The 21,075-nt window shown below is 36.2% G+C and overlaps 3 protein-coding genes across 3 annotated transcripts; 1 reads left to right on the top strand and 2 right to left on the bottom strand.

Moving 5' to 3' along the window:
• The first annotated feature begins 6,074 nt into the window (after positions 1 to 6,074).
• Positions 6,075 to 7,385, top strand: LOC109155696 (vinorine synthase-like). The gene has a single exon (XM_019303315.1). The coding sequence runs from the start codon at positions 6,075 to 6,077 to the stop codon at positions 7,383 to 7,385; it is 1,311 nt and encodes a 436-aa protein (XP_019158860.1).
• A 3,411-nt stretch (positions 7,386 to 10,796) lies between these two features.
• On the bottom strand, positions 10,797 to 13,062 carry LOC109155588 (nucleoside diphosphate kinase 2, chloroplastic). The gene is made up of 7 exons (XM_019303200.1): positions 12,766 to 13,062; positions 12,631 to 12,687; positions 12,450 to 12,536; positions 11,751 to 11,831; positions 11,533 to 11,645; positions 11,401 to 11,450; positions 10,797 to 11,064 (listed from the first exon to the last, which is right to left on the bottom strand). The coding sequence occupies exons 1-7, from the start codon at positions 13,015 to 13,017 to the stop codon at positions 10,997 to 10,999; spliced, it is 708 nt and encodes a 235-aa protein (XP_019158745.1). The 5' UTR covers positions 13,018 to 13,062; the 3' UTR covers positions 10,797 to 10,996.
• A 2,174-nt stretch (positions 13,063 to 15,236) lies between these two features.
• On the bottom strand, positions 15,237 to 17,182 carry LOC109155622 (DELLA protein GAI1-like). Its single transcript, XM_019303244.1, has one exon. The coding sequence runs from the start codon at positions 16,900 to 16,902 to the stop codon at positions 15,472 to 15,474; it is 1,431 nt and encodes a 476-aa protein (XP_019158789.1). The 5' UTR covers positions 16,903 to 17,182; the 3' UTR covers positions 15,237 to 15,471.
• Between the last annotated feature and the right edge of the window lie 3,893 nt (positions 17,183 to 21,075).

Here is a 21,075-nt window from a genome sequence, read left to right as displayed (position 1 = left end):
TACAGAGGAAAACGTCCATGACGTCTACTACGCTCCTAATAATGCTCAATTTTCACATTTTTAAGCATGCAATATATCGATTTCTTTGACTCAATTCGAAGACCCGAATATAATTTGACCCGATTCAAATTAGAAGTATACCTCATTGATATTTATATCACAAAATAGCCACTCAAAATATCATTTTTATGGTATATTTTTTTCAACTGATGAAGTACGAATTTTGTAGTAATATATTGCAAGATAATAATAAAGGGACTTTTATGCATGCTTGATATGTTTCGCTGTTTGTTCAACGTAGTAGCAGGTATCCATGCTTGGTTCATGAATCATGCTAAATCTTCAAATAGAAGACGTGGCAGATAAGCTTCACCGTATTAGAGCATCACCATCAGTGGTGAATTCCCAGCTATTAAAACAGTATAATACGAAAAAATTTATAGGAGGCACCTGTTTTAATAAAAAGAATGCTCCTGCAAAGATTGGGTTTATGTCAAAAAAAAAAAAAAAAAAAAAAAAAAAAAAAAAAAAAGAAGAAGTAACAAATGTTGTAGGCGTTCGCGCATAGCCAATAGCCACACGGGCGCATGCACTGCACGCACCCGTGTAGCGCAGCGCTCCTGCGCACTCTTTTATTTTTTATTTTTTTGTTTAAATTAAAAATTCAATTTTTTTTTCTTTTTCTCTCCCCTCCTATTTTCTCTTTCCTAATCACTCTTACGAAACCCCTTAAAAATTGTACCGGATTTAAACTGATAATGTTGCTCTTATTTGCTTTAAAGCTCTGATCTGGTCCGCCTTTCTGCAATTTGTGTTCAGCGTGAGAAGATCACAGTATGTACTACTACTGATACTGCCACTGTTCTTTAAGAGCATCCACACTAGTGGAGAATGCACAAATTCATCTAAAAAAAAGAAGCCATGTTGAAGGAGAGAGGCATGAAAGAGAAAATTGGAGAACATCTCCAAGAAAAGAGATAATACAAAAAAGTAAATCCCACTAATCAAATTGGTCAGCTGCTCGTGTGTGGCACGAGTGCGCCCAGCGTATGATTCTTATCAATATCAATGGCTATCAGATGGTCAAATATATGAAGTACCTTAAGATTATGAAGTTTCACTACATGCAATTTTGGTGTCATCTTATCCAGTCAGGGTAAAAAAAAAAGTACAACTTTTATTATAAACTCTAAAGGCTCGATAGATCATAGGCTAAACTTTTGCTTACTATAAGGAACTCCCAGAAAATAGATATTTACTTACTGTGCACAAGAAACACTCAATTTCGGATCATTATTCTCAAACTTCACTCATGTGACCAACTGAACTGTTCATGCGGGCAAAGTATAACTTTTATGTTTTCATATGTGCGTAGCGAGTACTTTTGAAAGAATGCAACTAGTTGTTTGAACTAATAAAATTGATTCACGTTTTTGGGGTAGTTGAAGTGTGCAATTTGAGGTTTTCTAGTTTAGCGCATTCACATTTTTTGGATAGTTGAAGTGTCCAATTTGAGGTTTTCTAGTTTAGCGGGTTAACAATTTTTGGGTAGTTGAAGTGTCCAATTTGAGATTTTCTAGGTTAACGGGTTTACATTTTTTGGATAGTTGAAGTGTCCAATTTTAGATTTTCTAGTTTAGAGGGTTAACATTTTTTGGATAGTTGAAGTGTCCACTGACACAATTTTCTAGTTTAGCAGATTCACATTTTTTGGATAATTGAAGTGTCCAATTTGAGGTTTTCTAGTTTAGCATTGTTAATTACATTTTTGGGAGTAATATCTAATATGGGGTGTTCTTTGGCCCTTATGTGATTGTATTTGGCTTGTAAAGACAACGGGACTACGGGAGTAGTACTGATAGTCTGATACTAGTAATCACAAACTTATAACATCATTTAAATCTGATGGGGAGATCAGATTTTTATACTTTTAAAGTAGGATTTTTAGTGAACTCAATGTCTTATCATATTAACAAAGATTCGAAGTTACAAATATTACATTTGAGCTAAATTAAAATAATAATAATAATAATAATAATAATAATAATAATAATAATAATAATTACAGTATCACAACACTTAATTAAGAATTAAGAATTGGAAAATGCTAAATGTACTTCATATTGTACTCTCACACACTAAATCTTGATGTAGACACTTGTATTGGGACCTACATGAAAAAAAATAACTTATCAGAATCTGTCACATCAGGGAATAAAATTAAGAGAGTAAGATTAGGGAGTACAAACATATATGTGTGCCCATAGTATTTATATTGCTTCTTATTTACCTTCTCACCCTCAAAAGACGAAGTCCCTCAACTCAGAGTATACACATTCTAACCCAATAAAATTGTGTAAAGGTAAATTATGGTAACTCAACGGCTTTTTAAATGAAAGGACTAGTGTCTTATATATACTTATTATAAAGAGCCTACACATTAGATGAAACTCCGACACTGCAATTATCATGATTCGATTAAGAGCGGTCCCCCTCAATCTACCACCTGAGTTCTTAATTACCTTCCTCTTTGACATCTACATCAATTTCATAAATATCCTCTCTCTTTTTTTTTTTCTTTTATGAATGGTTAACTCAATTTCGTGTTTTGTTATTCAATTATGAATATAATGTAATAATAATTAATAATACACAATAATTTATCAATTTTAAAATGAAGAACAAAACAATTAACTATGACTTATAATTACAATATATACATCATTCAAAATAAATGGGACTAAGTAGCTTCACAAATACTCTACACATTATAGAACCAACAATATAGTACTCTAAATTGAATTACTTTTGGTGGAGTTCAAGAAACCTAAATTCATGATAGTGAGTCTCTACCTTCAAGAATTCTCATTAGTCATTAGATAGACGCCACTTATTATGTTAATTAGAAGCATTATAATCTCTATGTTTGGGTTAACTAAGAAACCTGCTTTGATTTGCCTATTTAAATAAGACACAAGGTCAAACACAATTTCTTCTAGTTACTTGTTGGTAAAAGGCTGGTAGGCTGGTGAAAGGTCAAGTCCAGCATCAAGTGGTTAAGCAGATTATTGTTGAACGGATGCCTAAAAGGCCAAATTCAACACTCTGCCTTTCGAATGCATCACATTTACTTATGACAGGCATAATGGCCGCCCTGAGGGACTTAGGGACCATATACGCAAATTATGATGTGGAACCGTGTCCACCTTGCAAGGTGGACACGGTTCTAAAACTATTCATAATTATGAACATATAGTTCTATAATTATGGACATGGGGGTGGACACGATTCCACAGCATAACGATTGGACCATATAAGATTTGGACAATGTGTATTCTTTCAATAATACCAAATTCTCGTTCATAATATCTATATATTGAGTTTCAAATTAAACATCCAGATGTATTTTGTTCATCGCATTTAATTAAGTTGATAAAGTCACATGAACTAACCATCTAAATTGTATAACTAGACAAGTTAAATCAACCCCAAAGTATATCGATTGATAGCATAACAAACAAATATACAAAATCGCGGGCTCTTATCATCATGTAGGCTTTGATGATGGAACACATCGAATGAGATAGTGAATGCATGTTCAATTCCATTTTGACTAAAACAAACAATATAATAATCTACATTAATGAATTTGATTCTTGTCATTCATTCAAAATAGTGAAAATATTTTTGAAAAGGATGATCAAAATGGTGGAATACAATTTTTGTACTTGAAATAATGAATTTGATTATTGTCAACACCTTTTTAGTTGAGTTTATAGGTAATGATTTCAGTTCATGCCAACATCCCTTCAATTGAGCCCACTGGTCACCACACAAAATCTTCATAGTGTAGTTTACCTCTCTCTTTGATTTGCGAACTATTACACATCAATCAAAGACTAACGGCTATATAAGTTATTTATAACTTAACCATAACTTATTATATAACTAAGTCAATAATACTATTTAATTTAGTGTTAAGTTTCGAAACTATATTGATTCAATTTACTTTCTCATGGTTTAGAATATCCACACTAAAAATAACTAGTTTCAGTTTTTGTTTTGGCTTGACAAAGCTATTTACTCCTTTTTTTTTTTTTTTCCTTTCCTCACATTTTCTCTTTCCCTCCCCTCTCTCTCTTATTTGGCTTCTAAAAATTAAGCAAAAACTAAATTAATGTGAATGCTCTTAGTAGTGGGTTCATGGGATTCATATATGATGATGAGTACCCGTCCGCATGGTCAGCTCAACTGGTCATAGAGATGAAAGTTAGAAAGAATAATTAGGGATCGAGTTTCACCAGTCACAGTGTGGGAGCAACCTCTGAAAATGAGGAGACTCCTATTGCGCAATAAGCAAAAGTCTAGTCCGTGTGCGCATTGTGCTAACTGAATAAAACCGGCAGCAGAGTGTCCTTTGCGCCAGTATCACACTGTGAAGACTCAAAGGTGAGTCCGTGACTTTGGCCTGCACATGGAGCGGAGCGGATGGCACTCCTTTGCGCAGGCGTGCCTGCACGGTATAGTGGTATATGATGAAGAGTCCCAATAATTTAACCTAATACATAAAACACATAAACTCTTAACATAATACACATAAATTTTTTACTCTTATAAAAATCTCATGTTTCGAATGTACATAATTGTATAAAAGAATATACATAATTGTATAAAAAATGTACATAATTATATAACAGAATGTACATAATTGTATAATAGAATATACATAATTGTATAACTGAATACACATACACTCTGTCACGTCAACTCCTCGTACAACTTAACAAAACGACGTCGTTTTGGGTAGGGTGGGACACACAATGAAATATGCACCCTGGTGCACGATATAACGATTGCCCAATATAGGAATGTGGAGTTTAATTCTTGTCTTTATCATTACCAAAAAAATTAAAAAAAAATGCTAACTCGCTAGCATCCTTCATTATAAAAACTTTGTTAAATCTTTCCAAAAAAAAAAAAAAAAAAAAAAAAACCTTTGTTAAACTCGATTACTTAAGAACAAATTACGTGGCTTGATTGCATAGTTGCACAGTTGCGAAATTTTACAGTTGGCAAATCTAAGTCATTGATCTCAAGTATTCAATGGTCTAGATCTGTCCACATGGACTCATGGGAAAGGTGGATCCATCGGAACAATAGCTTATATATATACAGAATTTAGTTCCCGTGGGGTAGGGTGTGGCCGTACGTTTGTGCAATTAAATCTGAGCCATTGATCTTGCCCAAATCAACGTCCAGAATTAACAAGACTTAAAAAAAGCGGTAGCCATCGATTACCCACATTAATCATAATGATGGATTTTAAAAATCGAAATCATTTGAACGAGGCGTTTTCCCCTTTTTATGCTCGGTTTACGAACCAAGAATCCCAAGTGGAGAGACGCTTGGGGACCCGGAGGTCTAACGATAATGAGACTGGGAAAGTCATTATGCTCGGGAAGCGTAAAATGGACGGGAAGTGCATTATGGCTGAAAAATGCACTAGTGAGCTCCGTAGGCCAAGGGGTTGCCTTTTAAACCTATCAATATGTTCGGGAAGTGACCCGATCGGGTTCACGATATCTGTGTTCGAAACGTCAACCTGACCATACTTATGGTACCGGTGGTCGATTTGCCTACCTTTGTAGGACTTTGAAAATTACGAGGTCTAATTTACTTATCAAGGAATCGAATCTCGATACAATGACGAGATTGAATACTACCGGTCATCAGATTTTTACCGTGATCAAGCGATCAAATTTACCAATCAAGAGATTGGAGTTACTCAAGGTGGAAAGACCAACCTGATGGGCTTAATTACCTACTTTGCAGGGGTTAAGTCGAGATATGATCCTGAACCTATAGTGTCAGTGGTGGCAACACCGACCTAACTGAGTACTTTGTAGGGGTTTGCAATATTAACATAATCCTATTCTCACAATTAGGTGTATACATGTTAAACTTATTCAATCAATTTTCATCATTACCTACCCTTTCCGCGGCCTCTATATAAACACATGAAACCATGCATACGAATACAATGAAAGTTAGCAATAACATATATAGTTTTCAAGATGGTGTTAAAAGTGGAATTACTTTCTAAAGAGATGATGATGAAGCCATCATCACCAACTCCACCTCACCTCAAAACCTTCAAACTATCCTTTCTTGATCAAATCTCACCGCCATGTTTCATCCCTCTCATCTTCTTCTTCCATGATGCTGCTTCAAATGGTGAAGATGATCATCGTGTCTGTTCATCACAACTGCTGAAGCAATCTTTATCGAAGGTCTTAACCCTGTTTTATCCCTTAGCTGGACGGATCAAAGGAAACGATTTCATTGATTGTAGTGATGATGGCGCGCTGTGGGTTGAAGCTCGCGTTCATGGCTTCCTCAAAGATGTTGTTGAGAATCCATTAATGGAGGATCTGGAAAAATTTCTTCCCATAGAGCCTTATTCTAGTGATGATAGTGAGTTATTGCTTGGTGTTAAAGTAAATTATTTTCTTGACGGCGGAATAGCCATCGGGGTTTGCGTGTCGCACAAGATCGCCGATACACACTCTCTCGTCAACTTCGTCAATGCATGGGCTGTCACCGCCCGCGAAGGAGACGCCGGCGGCGGCAAAATCTCGCCGCCGAATTTCAGGTTGGTGACGTCTCTCTTCCCGCCAACCACGACGGACCTGTCCGGATTGCCTACCTTAGGCTTGATAAGGGAAAAGGTCGTCGTCACAAAGCGCGTCGTGTTCGACAAAGAAAAGCTGGCAGCTCTGAAGAAATCTGCGGCGGCGGAGTCGTCGGGAGTGGGAAACCCCACTCGCGTGGAGGCCCTCTCCGCCTTCTTGTGGAAGCATTTCAGGGAGGCGAGAAGGAAAAAATCCCACGACGCTTCCATGAAGAAAATCCGGGCCAGCCACAACGTGAACCTCCGTGCGAGGATGAATCCGGCGCTCCCGGACGACGCGGCGTTCGGAAACCTTTGGAGTCCGGTAAATACTACAGAAACGCCCTGCCCAGAAGACGACGACGACGACCTTGTGTTTCAACTGAGAACTTCCATAAGGGAAATCAACGCGGAATACGTTGAAGCTTTGCAGAACGAGAAAGGGCAATCGGAACATCTCCGTAAATGGTATGAACGTTTGGAAGCTGAGTTCTTGGAATTTACTAGCTGGTGTAGGTTTCCAATATACGAGGTAGATTTCGGTTGGGGAAGGCCTGTTTGGGCATGCACAACAACTTTTCCGTTCAAGAATTTCATTGTATTCATGAGCACCAAATGTGGGCATGGGATTGAAGCTTGGATTAACCTGGGTGAAGAAGATGATGATATATATATGGGAGCAGGGTTGTGTGATCCAATTCATCCAATTAGATAGGCTTATTTAATTTGAATAAAATTAAATATGAAATACTCAAAACTATAACTTATAAGATGCACCAACGATTTACTATATGTAATTTGTTATAAATATTTATTTTATCCTATTTTTTCATATTTAAGTGTTAGTTGTATGTGGGTTTTCCTTTTTCGATTTATTAATGAAAATGTTGTTCTTGCATTTTTCAGTAGTGTTCCTTCCCACTCTATTTTTCTCTCTTTTACTCTTCAACGTATAACTACAGTAAAATTATCACATAAGATTGAACCAACTACAAAAGGTGAAGTTTTAACAATTTTAAATTAATCAATTTCATATGAGAAGTATATAGAGCAAATACTAATTTTGGTCCCACGAAGATTAGCAAAAAGACAGTTTTGGTCCATATGTTTAATTTTTACCAATTTTCATCAACGACTATTGTTTTAGTACCAATTTTCATCCATAACTATTATTTTAGTGCTAAAATTCATCACACTGGGCATCCTTCGTTTAAGACATGCCGAAATATGAAATTATTAAGGGTAGTTTCATACTTTTCAAATTAGGATCCCTATTTGAGCATGAATATAAGAATTTAAGCCCTAAGATCTATCACAACTCGCAGTTTTCCTCCTCAAATTAAGATAGGATGAAAAGGAGAGCTGTGAATTGGGATTGATCTTAGGGCTTAAATTCATTTATTTATGCTCAAATTGGAATCTTAAGTTGAAAAAGACGAAAATGCCCTTAGAATTTTTAAATTTCGAGATGTCTTAAATAGATGGGTGACCGACGTGATGAATTTTGGAACTAAAATAATAGTCGTGGATAAAATTGGTACTAAACCAATAGTCGTGGATGAAAACTGGTAGAAATTAAATATATAGACCAAAATTGTCATTTTGCTAATACTCGTAGGACTAAAATTGGTATTTGCTTGAAGTATATAGTAGTGGGTGATGTTATAAATTCAAACCACATGTACAACATACTCCATCCATGTATTATGCATGCATTTGAGCATTTCCAAATATTGTGTTGTCCCATTCATTAATACATGTGTGTTTTATATAAATTTCCTTTGGAGTTTTACTACATTCTCGTAAAACTTATAAAATTATTTTAAATTAGTTGATTGAGTAGTAGTTATACCTCAGACTCTATTTATAATGTCATTTAAACATGTTTAATTTGTTGACGAATAACAAAAAAAGGGCCATGCCACAATAATGCTCCTATGTTAGGACCAACACATATGTTTTAATTTGAAAATGAAAATGACTAAAAGTATGATGACAAAGAGCAAATTACACTTTTGGTCCTATGACTATAAGGGGCAGGTTAATTTTGGTACGTGACTTTTAAAACTAACAATTTAGTCCTTTAACTATGTTTTTTTTTAGCAGATTTGGTCCTCCCGGCCAAATCACCGGTGAAAATTGGTCGGAAATACGTTTTCCATATTAGCAGCGTTATACATGCTCTGTGTGATGCCCTCTTCCTCATAACTGCTCCGCAATTCTCTTCCGCCATTAATGGCGTAGCTAGCTTGTGGCCGAATAAGCCGCCGCCTAAACCCTCTTCCCCTGTCGTGAATCATTCCGATCTTCCATTCGTCGGTGTACTCGTTGCCATTCTTCCACATATACTTCCATTGGCCGTCCTGTAAATTCCACTTCCAATGCCCTTTATAGTAGTTGCAATTGCTATAGTGTTTCTATCCAAACCCGTTTTTCCGATTTGCAGAGTAACTAGAGGAGTTACCCTTGGTTCAATAACTCAGCAACTCAAAGGCATTCACATTGTTTTTTTTTTTTTTAATTTTTTGAGGCATTCACATTGTTATTAACATATTACATAAGCACGCAACTTCAGGTTTCCTGGTGTTTGATAAAAAAAAAAAATTCTAATTTTCTTGTTTGAACATTGTACTAGACCAGGAGAAGAAGAACCAAGAAGGAGGATGAAGAAGAAGTAAATGACCAATTTTCCCCCAAATTAAAATAATTAAAAGATTCCGACGACATTTGGCCGGTGATTTGACCGGGAGGATTAAATCTGCTAAAAAAAATATTTAAAGCACTAAATTGTTAGTTTTAAAAGTCACGAACCAAAATTAACACGCCCCCTATAGTTATATGACCAAAAGTGTATTGTAATTTGCTCTGATGACACATGTAAATCTATGACCAAAATAATGAAAATGACTTAACCCTTAAAATTGAATAGTCCAAAATTCTCTTATATTTAATGCTATTTGAATTATGTTTTTTTTTTTTTTACAGATGACCAAAAATAGTTATGCCACAATAATACTAGGACCAAATGATGGTGTTTTGAAAAAAAAAAAAAAAAAAAAAAAAAAAAAAAAAAAACGTGGAAGGACACCTATAAATATAGGACAAAAATAGAATTAACTCTAAAATATTATCTCCCCCATGATTTGTTATCATTTTATCTTCAACTTTATAAAATATGTATTTAATATTAATACTCAATATCAAAACCTTAATTATATTAAAATATTTTTTTAAAAAAATAATGGTATATAATTTTTTAAAATTCATAGTTGTAAATTTATATTATATTAAAAGAGTTAATTCTACCAGAGGTCCCTTTGGTGGCAATTCCAAATTTAGTCCCAGATTATTATTTTTGTCATTTAACATTCCAGACTATTATTTTTTGAACACTTATCGTCCTTCTCATGACTTTTTCTATTTTTAGTAAGGACACTTTTGTCTTTTCATATTTTTCTTTTATTATTTTTCTGATTTCAACCGGTTTAATTACTTTAGAACTTTAAGTAACTTTTAATTTTTAGTAACCATATTTTTCAACTGATTTTTTGTAAAGTCCTCGAGATCCCATAGTACTATTATTTTTAAATTTTAATATAATTTCTAAATATATAAATTTTATATATTAATACTAAACATAATAATATTATAAAAGTTGAGTTTAATTGAACCAAACACATTAAGGGAGTATAAAATCCTCTGAAGAGAGTTCTAATTTCATTTCTTCTTTTATAGAAAATAAGGATTTTGAGTATATTATAGGTGGCATCTGTTGCAGTAATTTGTTGTTCTTCTTTTCTTGAGTTGCCATCAGTTTTGTATTGCCATTGTAGTAGTTAGATATAAGTAGGATAGAGATCATTTCCAACTAGTTATCAGTGATACAAAGACTCAGAACTTATTATTTTATATCTTTTATTCATTCACTATAGGCCGGTTTGTGGTTTTAAAATATGTTAGAATGATTCATTTGTCAATTGCAATTGAATCAAACACAGCTCTAAACCTCTCTTTAAATGTTCATCTTTTACAGCATAGGAATGTACCAAAAAGCAAACAAAATAACAGTATCTGTTCTTACTTAAATGAAATAGTATATGATGTTGATAATTTGATATAATGCAGGTTTCAAGAACAAGTGGAACTCAATCAGAAAGGGAGTTAGAGGAATTAAATCCTTTGTGTCCCTTATCCTGAAAAAATTTATTGATAAGAAATGGTGTATTGTCAGTTTGAAACAAACGAACATATCTCCAGTTCACAGACAGACATGTAATATCTCTCGACCAAAAACGAACAAATCACTGCATCTCGCCTTGATTGGAACTATTCTATCAACCACGGTTCTTGAGTTGGTGTCCATTCGCATAATTCTCCTTCTTTGAACCACAGAGCTGCAAAAGGGAAAGTTACAGAACAAGAAACACGGGTTTTTTGTTATCAAGATTGGCTAAAGCAAACGGGAAATTCTTGAATATAGAATTATGTTCCTTTTCATGTTCTTTTTTCGTTTTCGTGTAGTGGCTAAAGACGTTTAGATCAGTGTTAAGTGCTTCCATTTTTATATGGTTCACCGTTTCACAAAAATAAAGTAGAAATCATTCGTTATGGAGTATCTGTATCAAACTCATCTTTTAAAGCTAGAAATCTTATTTAGCCATTACCATTCTGCAGAAATAAGTGCTCATTCCGTAAACTTATCAAATATAGCATACTCAGAAAAGGAATACCTATTTCGCGTTTGCCATTCTCAGGGCTGTCACTTCCATGCACCACATTCCTGCGAATAATCATAAACTCTAGTGTTGAATAGTTCTTATGGATAATAAGTAAATAAAAGATAATAATCAGAGATGCCTGACCTTCCAGTTTGAACAGAAAGGTCTCCTCTGATTGTGCCCGGTTCAGCATTAAGAGGATTTGTAGCTCCTATTAACTTCCGGGCTGATGCAACAACACCGATGCCCTCCCAAGCCTGGCAAAACATAAAGAACCATGCTTTAAGCTCGGGGATTGCTCAGATACTCGGTAAATTCAAACCAGCAAGTTATGCAAAGATGGAAAACAGCAAGAACACTACCATACACACAACAGGACCAGACGTAATGTACTTGATCAGCTTCGGAAAGAATGGCTTCGATTGCAGATCCTTGTAATGCTCCTATCACAATTAAAAACTTCGATACATAACAGTGAAACTCATGTGCAGATGACACACACTTATTACAACTTTTATTACTATCTTTCTCTTCTATCAATATAATCAGGACATGTGACGAGAGCCCGCACAAACAGTTTAATTGGTTCCTGAGTGTTAGATTGTGAACAAGTACAAGGGATCGAGCCCTGACAGCCACATTGGGTGGGTTAAACACTAGTCCTCCCCTCCACTATCTTAACCGTCGCAATATAGGAGTTACATCCAATGTGGTGTGCTCCTCGTCAGGTCCTCCCATCTACTATCCTATCAGGCCGGGATGTGGGGGCTCCCATCTACTATCCTATTATGGCGGGATGTGGGGCCTCCCATCTACTATCCTATCAAGCCGGGATGTGGGGCCTACCATCTACTATCCTATGAGGCCGGGATGTGGGGCTTCCCATCTACTATTCTATCAGGCCGGGATGTGGGGCCTCCCATCCACAATCCTATAAGGCCGGGATTTGGGGATTTGGGGCTTGGGGGCGAGGGAATTGGAAAAATGGGAGTCCATATATCATTTTTCAATGTTAAAAATGGGATTCACAAGCATTCAACCAAAGCTTGAGGAACACAAACCTCTGCCAATTCATTGGGGCATTGAAAGAGCTTTAGCGCTGTTAGCTTAAATCCCTTTCTCTCAAACCTAGAAATTATCTCTCCAACCTACAACAATCAACACAGACAGTAATGTGATAACGTAAAAAGGGCAAAAAATCAAGAACTGAGAATCAAAAAAGTTATAATTATCAAAGCTCACAAGGCCCCTCTGGACACCATCTGGCTTAATCATAATGTAAGTCTGCTGCACTTCTTCCTGCACACGAATCCAAGAAAAAAATGAGTGAAATTCCTCCATGGGTCCTCAAGAAACTTGAAGAATTGAGTAATTTACCAGGGAAGCAACCAAGTGAGGAAGAAAGACATGATTTTTCCGGTGGGTATGAGGGCGAGATGGGGAGTATGAGAAGAGACGGGATACTGGTTTGAATGATGATAGGTGGTGGTAGTTGTTGTTGTTGGCGGCGGCGCGTGCGGATAGGTTCCAGGAGGGAGCGTAGGATAAGGTATTGGGTGACGGGTAAGAAGCAGAGAGTGAAGAAGAAACGCGAGGTGTGGCAGAACCCACCAACGTTAGAGCTTCCATTCTCCGTCTCTGTCGCTCTCTCGCTCTCGCTCTCGCTCGTTTCTTTTTATACGGAGTAAGGATTAGGTATGTGAATTGTCGCAAATGCCCTCGCCAATTACTGTCTGTGTTTGGTTAAAGTATCCTTTGGAATGACTTAGGAGATGTTTGGTTCATGGAAAGGAAAACATTTTCCTTAAAGTGAAGGAAAATGTTGTTTTTTAGTGTTTGGTTTATGGAATTCATTTTTTATTGGAAAACGAATTCTTCGAATTTGAGGAAAACACAATTCTTGGTTGGACCAAGGATTTTGTTTTCTATAAAAGATGGGAAGAAAAAGTGAATAGATTGCCCACTTTACCCTTGCTTTCTTTTTTAATTATATTACTTTTATTAATTTGTAAGGACATATAGGTCTTTATACTCATTATTCCGTACAATTCCAAATCTAACCAAACAATAGAATTTATATTCCTAGTAATTCTTTTTCCACCAACCAAACAATGAAATTCATCTTCCTAGCAATTATTTTTCCATGAAATTCCAATTCCACTTCCCTTAAAATATTTTCCGCGAACCAAACAAGCCCTTAGAGAATAGGATTCTAATTCTGATTCCAATTTTCATTCCAATTCTATGTTTGGTTGAGAGTTGGACCGCAATAATGAGTTGAGAATGGAATTGCAAATTCAATCTTCATTCTCATTCTCTCTCTCTTACCGCGTAATAAAGTTTTATACTTTGTTGTGATAGCATAGGTCAAACGATTCAATAATAACGACGATTTATAAGACGTATTGACTAAAGAGTCTACATAATTAATCCAATCAAAGTATTTATTAATGGTAGTTTAAGTAGAAATTTTACTCTTCTAAACATACACAAGCCTTCAACTACATAAAGGTAGTTCAGGTAGAGCATCACAATTTAGTTCAAATGTATCGTGGTTCAATTTAAGAACATAATGGTCTATTCCAAACGTCTTGTCTCGATTCAAAGGATGGTTTCAATAATTCAACTTAATTCATCTTGATCTATCCCAAAAGTTTAATTCAAACACTTAGGATCTCCTATCAAATCACACTTGTGTACTTTTAGTTTAAACTTAACATAAACTATGTAGGTCCTTTAAGAAAAAAAATAAAAAAAATGTAGGCAATTAATCTCCTACCAATAGGGGTGACCACGGTTCCGATTCCGCAAATGGACAAATTGAAACCAGAATCTTATAGTAAGGTTCCGATTCCAGTTCAGAATCGGCGATTCCAGTTGAAACCGCCGGTTCTAACCGGATTTATTTAAAAAAAAAAAAAAAAAAAAAAAAAAACTATAATTTTTAATTTTTTCCGGCGGTTCCGGTTCCTTTTCATCTCAAACCTTAACCGGAACCATATTTGTTCCGTATATGGTTACGGTTAAGAACCGGAACCGGAACCGTACGAACAGTTCGGTTCCGATTCCGATTCAACAATACACGGTTCAGTTCGAACCGAACCGTTGTCACCCTGCCTACCAGTTAATACATAAATCTTATTTATAATTTCCTTCGAAGTTATATCACCAAAGATGAAGCTAAAAAAGTTTGGAAGAAGATGTTGGGCTCGACTATGGTAGTGAACATAGACTTGACACATGTAAGTCCATTCAAATCAACCAGACCCGTCTGGCTCCGCTCCACCGGGTTGGGTTGTTCCAGATCCATATAGAAGGCAACTTGTTGGGAAATATATGTTATTTTTCTAGTTAAATGAGTTGAGATATACATTTTTTTAGTTAAATGATATTACTTGAACCAAGCAAATTAAAGCGAAGATCGAGGTAAATAGTTGTTAGATTTTTTATATTGATTAAAGAATGTATTATTGTATTAGGTTTATTACACTTCATTTGCATTCGTAATTACATTAATGTGCACAAACAAATATATATACTATGTAGTTGGATGCAGCATAGCACTAAAAAGAGAAAAGACAAGAAAATTAACCTTGCCAGCATTTTGTACACTCAAGACAACCAATTGAAAGAGAAAAACAAATTGGCTTTCTAATAAAGTACGATTTGAAGAATCCAAGAATACACATTATACTAGGTCAGTCCTAAGCAAAGAATTGAAGTCAAGAAAAAGAACAAGAATGCTAATGTACATACAAGGGAATTGAAGTTGGAAACAACATTTTTCTTCATCATCATCATATGCAAACAATTGAAACAAAGTCAAAACCACACCAAGGATAGCTAGCTGCTATGATCTTTGTAATGAGATGTACAACACAAGTTCAGAAAATGAACTTGGGACACCTCCATTTACCGGCTCGCTTTTATTGGAATTAAAAAACTTGCACTTTCCACTAAACCAAGAACGGATTAGTTGTGTTATTTGGAGCTGAAACGATACCGAGGATGTTTTTTTTGGATCAAAGGGAGACTCGATGAGTCATGTCTTACAACAGACACCCTTCCGAGAATGTTTATTGTTTAGCATTTCCAACAAGAGGCGGCCACAATGGGCTTAGAATGCCATCCGAGCACGAGACAACCCTTTTCTTCTGTGACGGTGTATCCTTCACAAGGGCTCGTCTTAGCCAGCCACTGCTTGGCTTGAGCCACCATCTTTATCGGGGCGGCTTGAAACCCGGCCCGACTCATCCTCCGCCGCCATTGATCCACCCTCTCATGCCTCTCCACCCTCGCCGGCCCCTCACAACTCACAATGTTCTTAATCTCCTCCGCGAAGTAGAACTGCTCGATCTTCGCCCGCCTCGTGTCGTATTTCGGCAGCATCGCGTCCAGGGAATCGAAAATGGCGGAGTAGTAGTGCAGAGCCTCCATGAATCTGCCGAGGAAGAAGGGGCCGTTGTGGCCGGAATCCTGCTCCACCAGCACCAGGATCTTCGGCGAGAGCTCGTGGATGATTTGGAGGACGGAGTTGAGAGCGCCGCGGCTCTCCTTCACGACGCGGTGGAGCTGGAGGACGCTGTTCACGGCGAGGACCTCGCCGTCGACGATTTTTATGTCCGATGCTTTTAGGGTTTCCAAATTGCTCTCGACGATTGAAAATTCTAGGTTTATTCCGTGCTCATTTGCGTAGTCCTTGAGCTCTTCTCCGATGGATCGGAAGCGTTCGACTAATGTTCCGACCGCCGTGATTCTCAGGCGGCGCAAGGGGCGGTTGGAGGAGGCGAGGCGTTGGATCAGGTGCCGCCATTGATGTCCATGTGGAAGGCCCAATGTTAGGCCCAAATCCACCACATGAATGAAACTCTCTCCCTCAAGGGCTTCTACAATAGAAGCGTTGGCTATATAATGACCGAATTGAATGTGCGGGCAAATCTCGTAAACCAGCCGGAGCGCTTCGTCCTTCTCCGACGCGGCGTCGCCGGCGGCATCCGCCGGAGTCAGGTACCCGACCGTCCCGAGCGGCTGAACCAGGGCGAGCCGGTCCGCCAGCCCCTGCACGAAGCAGGACGCCACGCGCTGGAACGACGTCCCGAAAACCAACGCGCTGGAGCGTAGCTCCGACAGCAAAACCGAAGCGCGTGACTTGTCCCTGCAAGCCACGGCTTCGGCGCAGGAAATGAGAAGCTGAACCAGCTTCATCCCGTCGGAACTCTCGCCGTTATCCGAGCCGCCGATCATCTCGTCCGCCGCCTGCAGCTCCACGGCTTCGGCGGCGAGGAACCTCTGGCTGTAAGCCAAGACGTGATCCCTGAAGTGAACCCGGGATAAGCTATTCCGGATTTCGTTGCTCCCAAGGCAGTCAGCTATACTCGGTGCTCTCTTCGGCCTCTTACTCTCCAGCATTTCGTCACAAAAAACAGGAATACAACTATCCGCGTTTCTCTTCAGGATAGTAGCGTAAGGATTAGAGCTATACGCCAATTCGTCACTGATAAAACCAGGAGACATTATTCCCTTCTTTAATGGATTTATTAATCCAAAATCTCTCCCTCAAAGGCTTCCACGCACAAGGCTCTGAAAGAACCCTCTCCCTCAATGGCTTCCACAAGGCACTGAAAGAACCCCTCAACAATGGAGGAAGTTTATATATACGTACACTATACATGCATGCATTGAAGAATGGGTGGTCAAAATTATTTATTTATTTTTATAATTTTCCTTGTTGGGCGGGAGCTCCAATGATTTTGGCAAATATTTATATGGTCTATCATTCTATCTCATGAGGAAAAGTCTCCCGGAAATTATGATTTAGGTCACTTTCATAAATATTATTGTTGTCGAGGATGGTACTAGTAACTGGGCAGTAGGCCTGAAAATGGTCGATCGGTCCACGCTCACGAAAGTTGCTCAAACAATTGACCCTCAGCTGTGCCGAAATGGTAGTGGCTTCTCGAGATCCGCTTTATTTTTTAATGATTGTGTTGGCTCTTTACACAATTACACTACATAATAGTTGACAGGCCATTTTAACTTAGTAACATTAAAAAGGAGTTAATACCCAAAATTGTCTTCGACTATAGTAGTTTTTCTACTAATTACTAATTTATCCATGTACTTAACACCCTTTTGACGGATTACCTAATTAACGGAGAACAATATTGAGCAATAACACAAAAGTCTGGGACTAATTTATGACATCAAAGTCGTTTGGGACAAAATTGAGAAAAACCACTATAGTCGAGGACAATTTTAGGTATTAACTCATTTGAAATTACTAAATTATCTCTGTACTTAACACCCTTTTAACGGATTACCTAATGGAGGACAATATTGAGTAATAACACAAAAGTCTGAGACTCTTTTATGACACTAAAATCGTTTAGGTCAAAATTGATATAGTTGAGAACACTCCCTCAAAAAGAGATATTAGGATTTTTTTTTTTAAAAAAAATGGAAATAATCATGTTCCTATATATACCATACAAATAACTGTAACCTCCTTTCAAAAAAAAATAATAATAATAATAATAATAATAATAACTGTAACCACAAAAGGGGACGAAATTTTGTAGTTTTATGGAATAGTCTATTGGCATAGAGGAACATCATAGCATTGTGCAATCGATGTTAGCTTCAATTTATATTAATTTATTCGACGAAATGTATGATTGTTTGATATTTTCTTCAGAGGTTTTTGGAAGTTTGTATGTGATTCTTAGCTCTTTTTACAAACTTTAAGGAGGCTGCCTGCATGCACACATTTTTAGTTAAATTCTCATACGAACTTATGATGTGACCTTAATCATATATAATGTGTGTTTGCGTCAGTACATCTGATTTGAGGCTGTAGCAGTTTTCTTGGAAAAATAAGTTTATTTTAGAGCAACATTATCAATGAATATTGCGGGGAGAATGTCAGATTAATTCACCCATGCTCAAGATTATAACAAATGTGGAGAAAAATTAATTGGGAAAGAATAGATCTGCAAAGGTCAAAAATAATATCAGAAAAGCAAAATGAGGAGGGAAAGGTGTTGTGCGCGTTTCGCGCACAGCAACTGCCCATACGGGCGCGTGAATGCACGCGCCCGACACTGTTATATATATATATATATATATATATATATATATATATATATAGGGTCAGGTTCCTGTGAGATCAGGTCTTCCCGTGCGGTCAGTGCGGCATACACCATTAGGTATGCATAAATGCACTACACAGTGTTCGTAAATACATCATTATGTGGTATTTTTTTTTTTGTGTGGTGTATTTTTTGACATTTCATTTTGGTGTATTTTCGAACACTGTATGGTGCATTTATGCATATGCCGCACTGACCGCACGGGAAGACCTGACCTCACAGGAACCAAAAAAATTATATATATATATATATATATATATATATATATATATATATATATATATATATATATATATATATATATATATAGAATCCGGATCAGGTGAAGACCTAATCTTAGGTGAGGACGTGAGGACTAATCTTGTGCGTTTGTTTTTTTTATTTGGATGGTCCAGATTTGAGTTCTTGAGATGACATGGATTGATTTTTTTGTTAAAGTGAGATAATAGTGTCTTTTTCTATTTTTTTTTTAAGTGTGAACGCATGTATAATCCTTGGCCAAATTGGTTTCCTATTTTCTTGGATCATCACCGTTGCAATTTGGAGCCGCGATTTCTTCATCATTGATTGAGTGTTCGCCCATGCAAACTAATCAGTATTTTTTATTTTTTTCGCTTGTTCTTTTGATTATAATATTGCCTATATTTGGATTGTCGTGTATATGTATAAATGCCTGGGTAGTACGATTGTGCATTTGTGTGTGCTGATTGTGCAACCTAGTGTTGTAAGTTGTGCACTATAGGCTAGGGAGTTGTGCATTATAGCACATAGTTCAATGCATCGTAGAACATTGGATGTTCACTGTATGATTTTTTGGCGAGGTTAGAATGCACAACAATGAAATTATTGATGCACAACACTCAGTATAGGAATGCACAACATTTTGTATAGGAATGCACATCTTTTAATAAGACTGATTTACCCTAAATTTATATATTTTAATATTTTAAAGGGATTTGTTTTCTTAATCCGTGTGATTTGTTTCTTTTAATCTCAATCATACATCATTCTGATTTAATGCTCTAGATTAGTCCTCACGTCTTCACCTAAGATTAGGTCCTCACCTGATTCGGACCATATATATATATATATATATATATATATATATATATATATATATATATATATATATATATATATATATATATATATATATATATATATATAATCAATTTTGTTTTTTTTTTTAATCTTTTTTTTCCTCTCCCCTCCCATCTCCTCTTTCCTCTCTTACAATAACTCCTCAAATAACTCCACCATTGTGGATGCTCTTAATCTTCAGAATAGTTTGCAGTAATTATCTGAAAAGAGTACTCTCAAATCTTAATCTCTCAATTTTACTCCTGATGTGGTAGGCTCTAAACTATTTTTTTTTTTCATGTGGATCCCAATACGAGTGTCTACATCAAGATTTTGTGTGTGGAGTAAAAGTTGGAGTATAAAGTGAGCATAGTATTTTCTATCTTAAAATACGTTACAAGTGAAATCCGACTTGTGACTCTAGTCAGTAAAAGATCACAATAATATAATATAAAATAATCTAGGTGATAATATAACTCTCATAATAAGTTAAATTTAAAATCTTATAATCATCAAATCATTACAAATCATAATGATTAAAAGTTGCTATTTTAAATGATTAAACGGACTTTTATCTCTAGCTTAGACGATTTTTGTGCAATTCTAATTTGAATTTAGCTAAAGGTGATCATTTCTATCCCATTTTAATGTCAAACTATTGTAGTTCAAAAATATAATAATAAAAAATTCGAAATTAGTTCTTTAATTTTAGTGACACGACATGATGACCAAGCTAATTAGTAGTTAGGTATATATAGATATGGTCGTGAATATACTTGTACACCTTTAGTATATACTTATACATACACCTCTAGTATATTGATATATTGATTTATTATAAAGTAACTATGTAAGGCTTAGTTTTAACTAAATTCCATCTTGTCTAGTAGTTAATATTAGATTTTTATTTTTGATAATTTAAGTTTTCTCACTTCGTTAGATTATATTTTTAAACCCCATAAATTTAGATGTGTGTGTGAACGCATGCGTAATAATACTTTTGTGTTTCTTTCAAAAAAAAAAAAAAAAAAAAACAACAATGACAAAGACAACAATTTTGTGTTGACAGCTTTCTTCGAAGTCCTCTTTAATGTCTCATAAAGTTCATCTTTTCATTATTATTATTATTTTTTGGTGTGTGTGCAGATGTAGCCCTGGTTGATCTTGTGATAAAAAGGTGGAATTGTACGGTCCACACATCCTAGCCCGACAGGCCAGATTGTGGAAGGGTACACACTACTGCTGTTAGCTAGACTTACTTTTTGATCGCAAATTTTATTTTCGTGATCAATTGAGCTATTCATACAAACTAGTCCTTGTTGATCTAGAAGTATGATTCACTTTCTAATGTCGGACTTAGAGCTCATTACACTTTTTAAACTTTTAGATCATTGGTCTCATGCCAAGCGGTTTGACTTTTTAGCTTAGGGCCGGCCTCAAGTTTGTACCATGTATATAG

The sequence above is a fragment of the Ipomoea nil genome, unplaced genomic scaffold (genome assembly GCF_001879475.1).
Source record: "Ipomoea nil cultivar Tokyo-kokei standard unplaced genomic scaffold, Asagao_1.1 scaffold2704, whole genome shotgun sequence".
NCBI lineage: Eukaryota > Viridiplantae > Streptophyta > Magnoliopsida > Solanales > Convolvulaceae > Ipomoea > Ipomoea nil.
The sequence above is the reverse complement of the archived record's forward strand: the minus strand, read 5'-3'. Positions and strand labels throughout refer to the sequence as shown.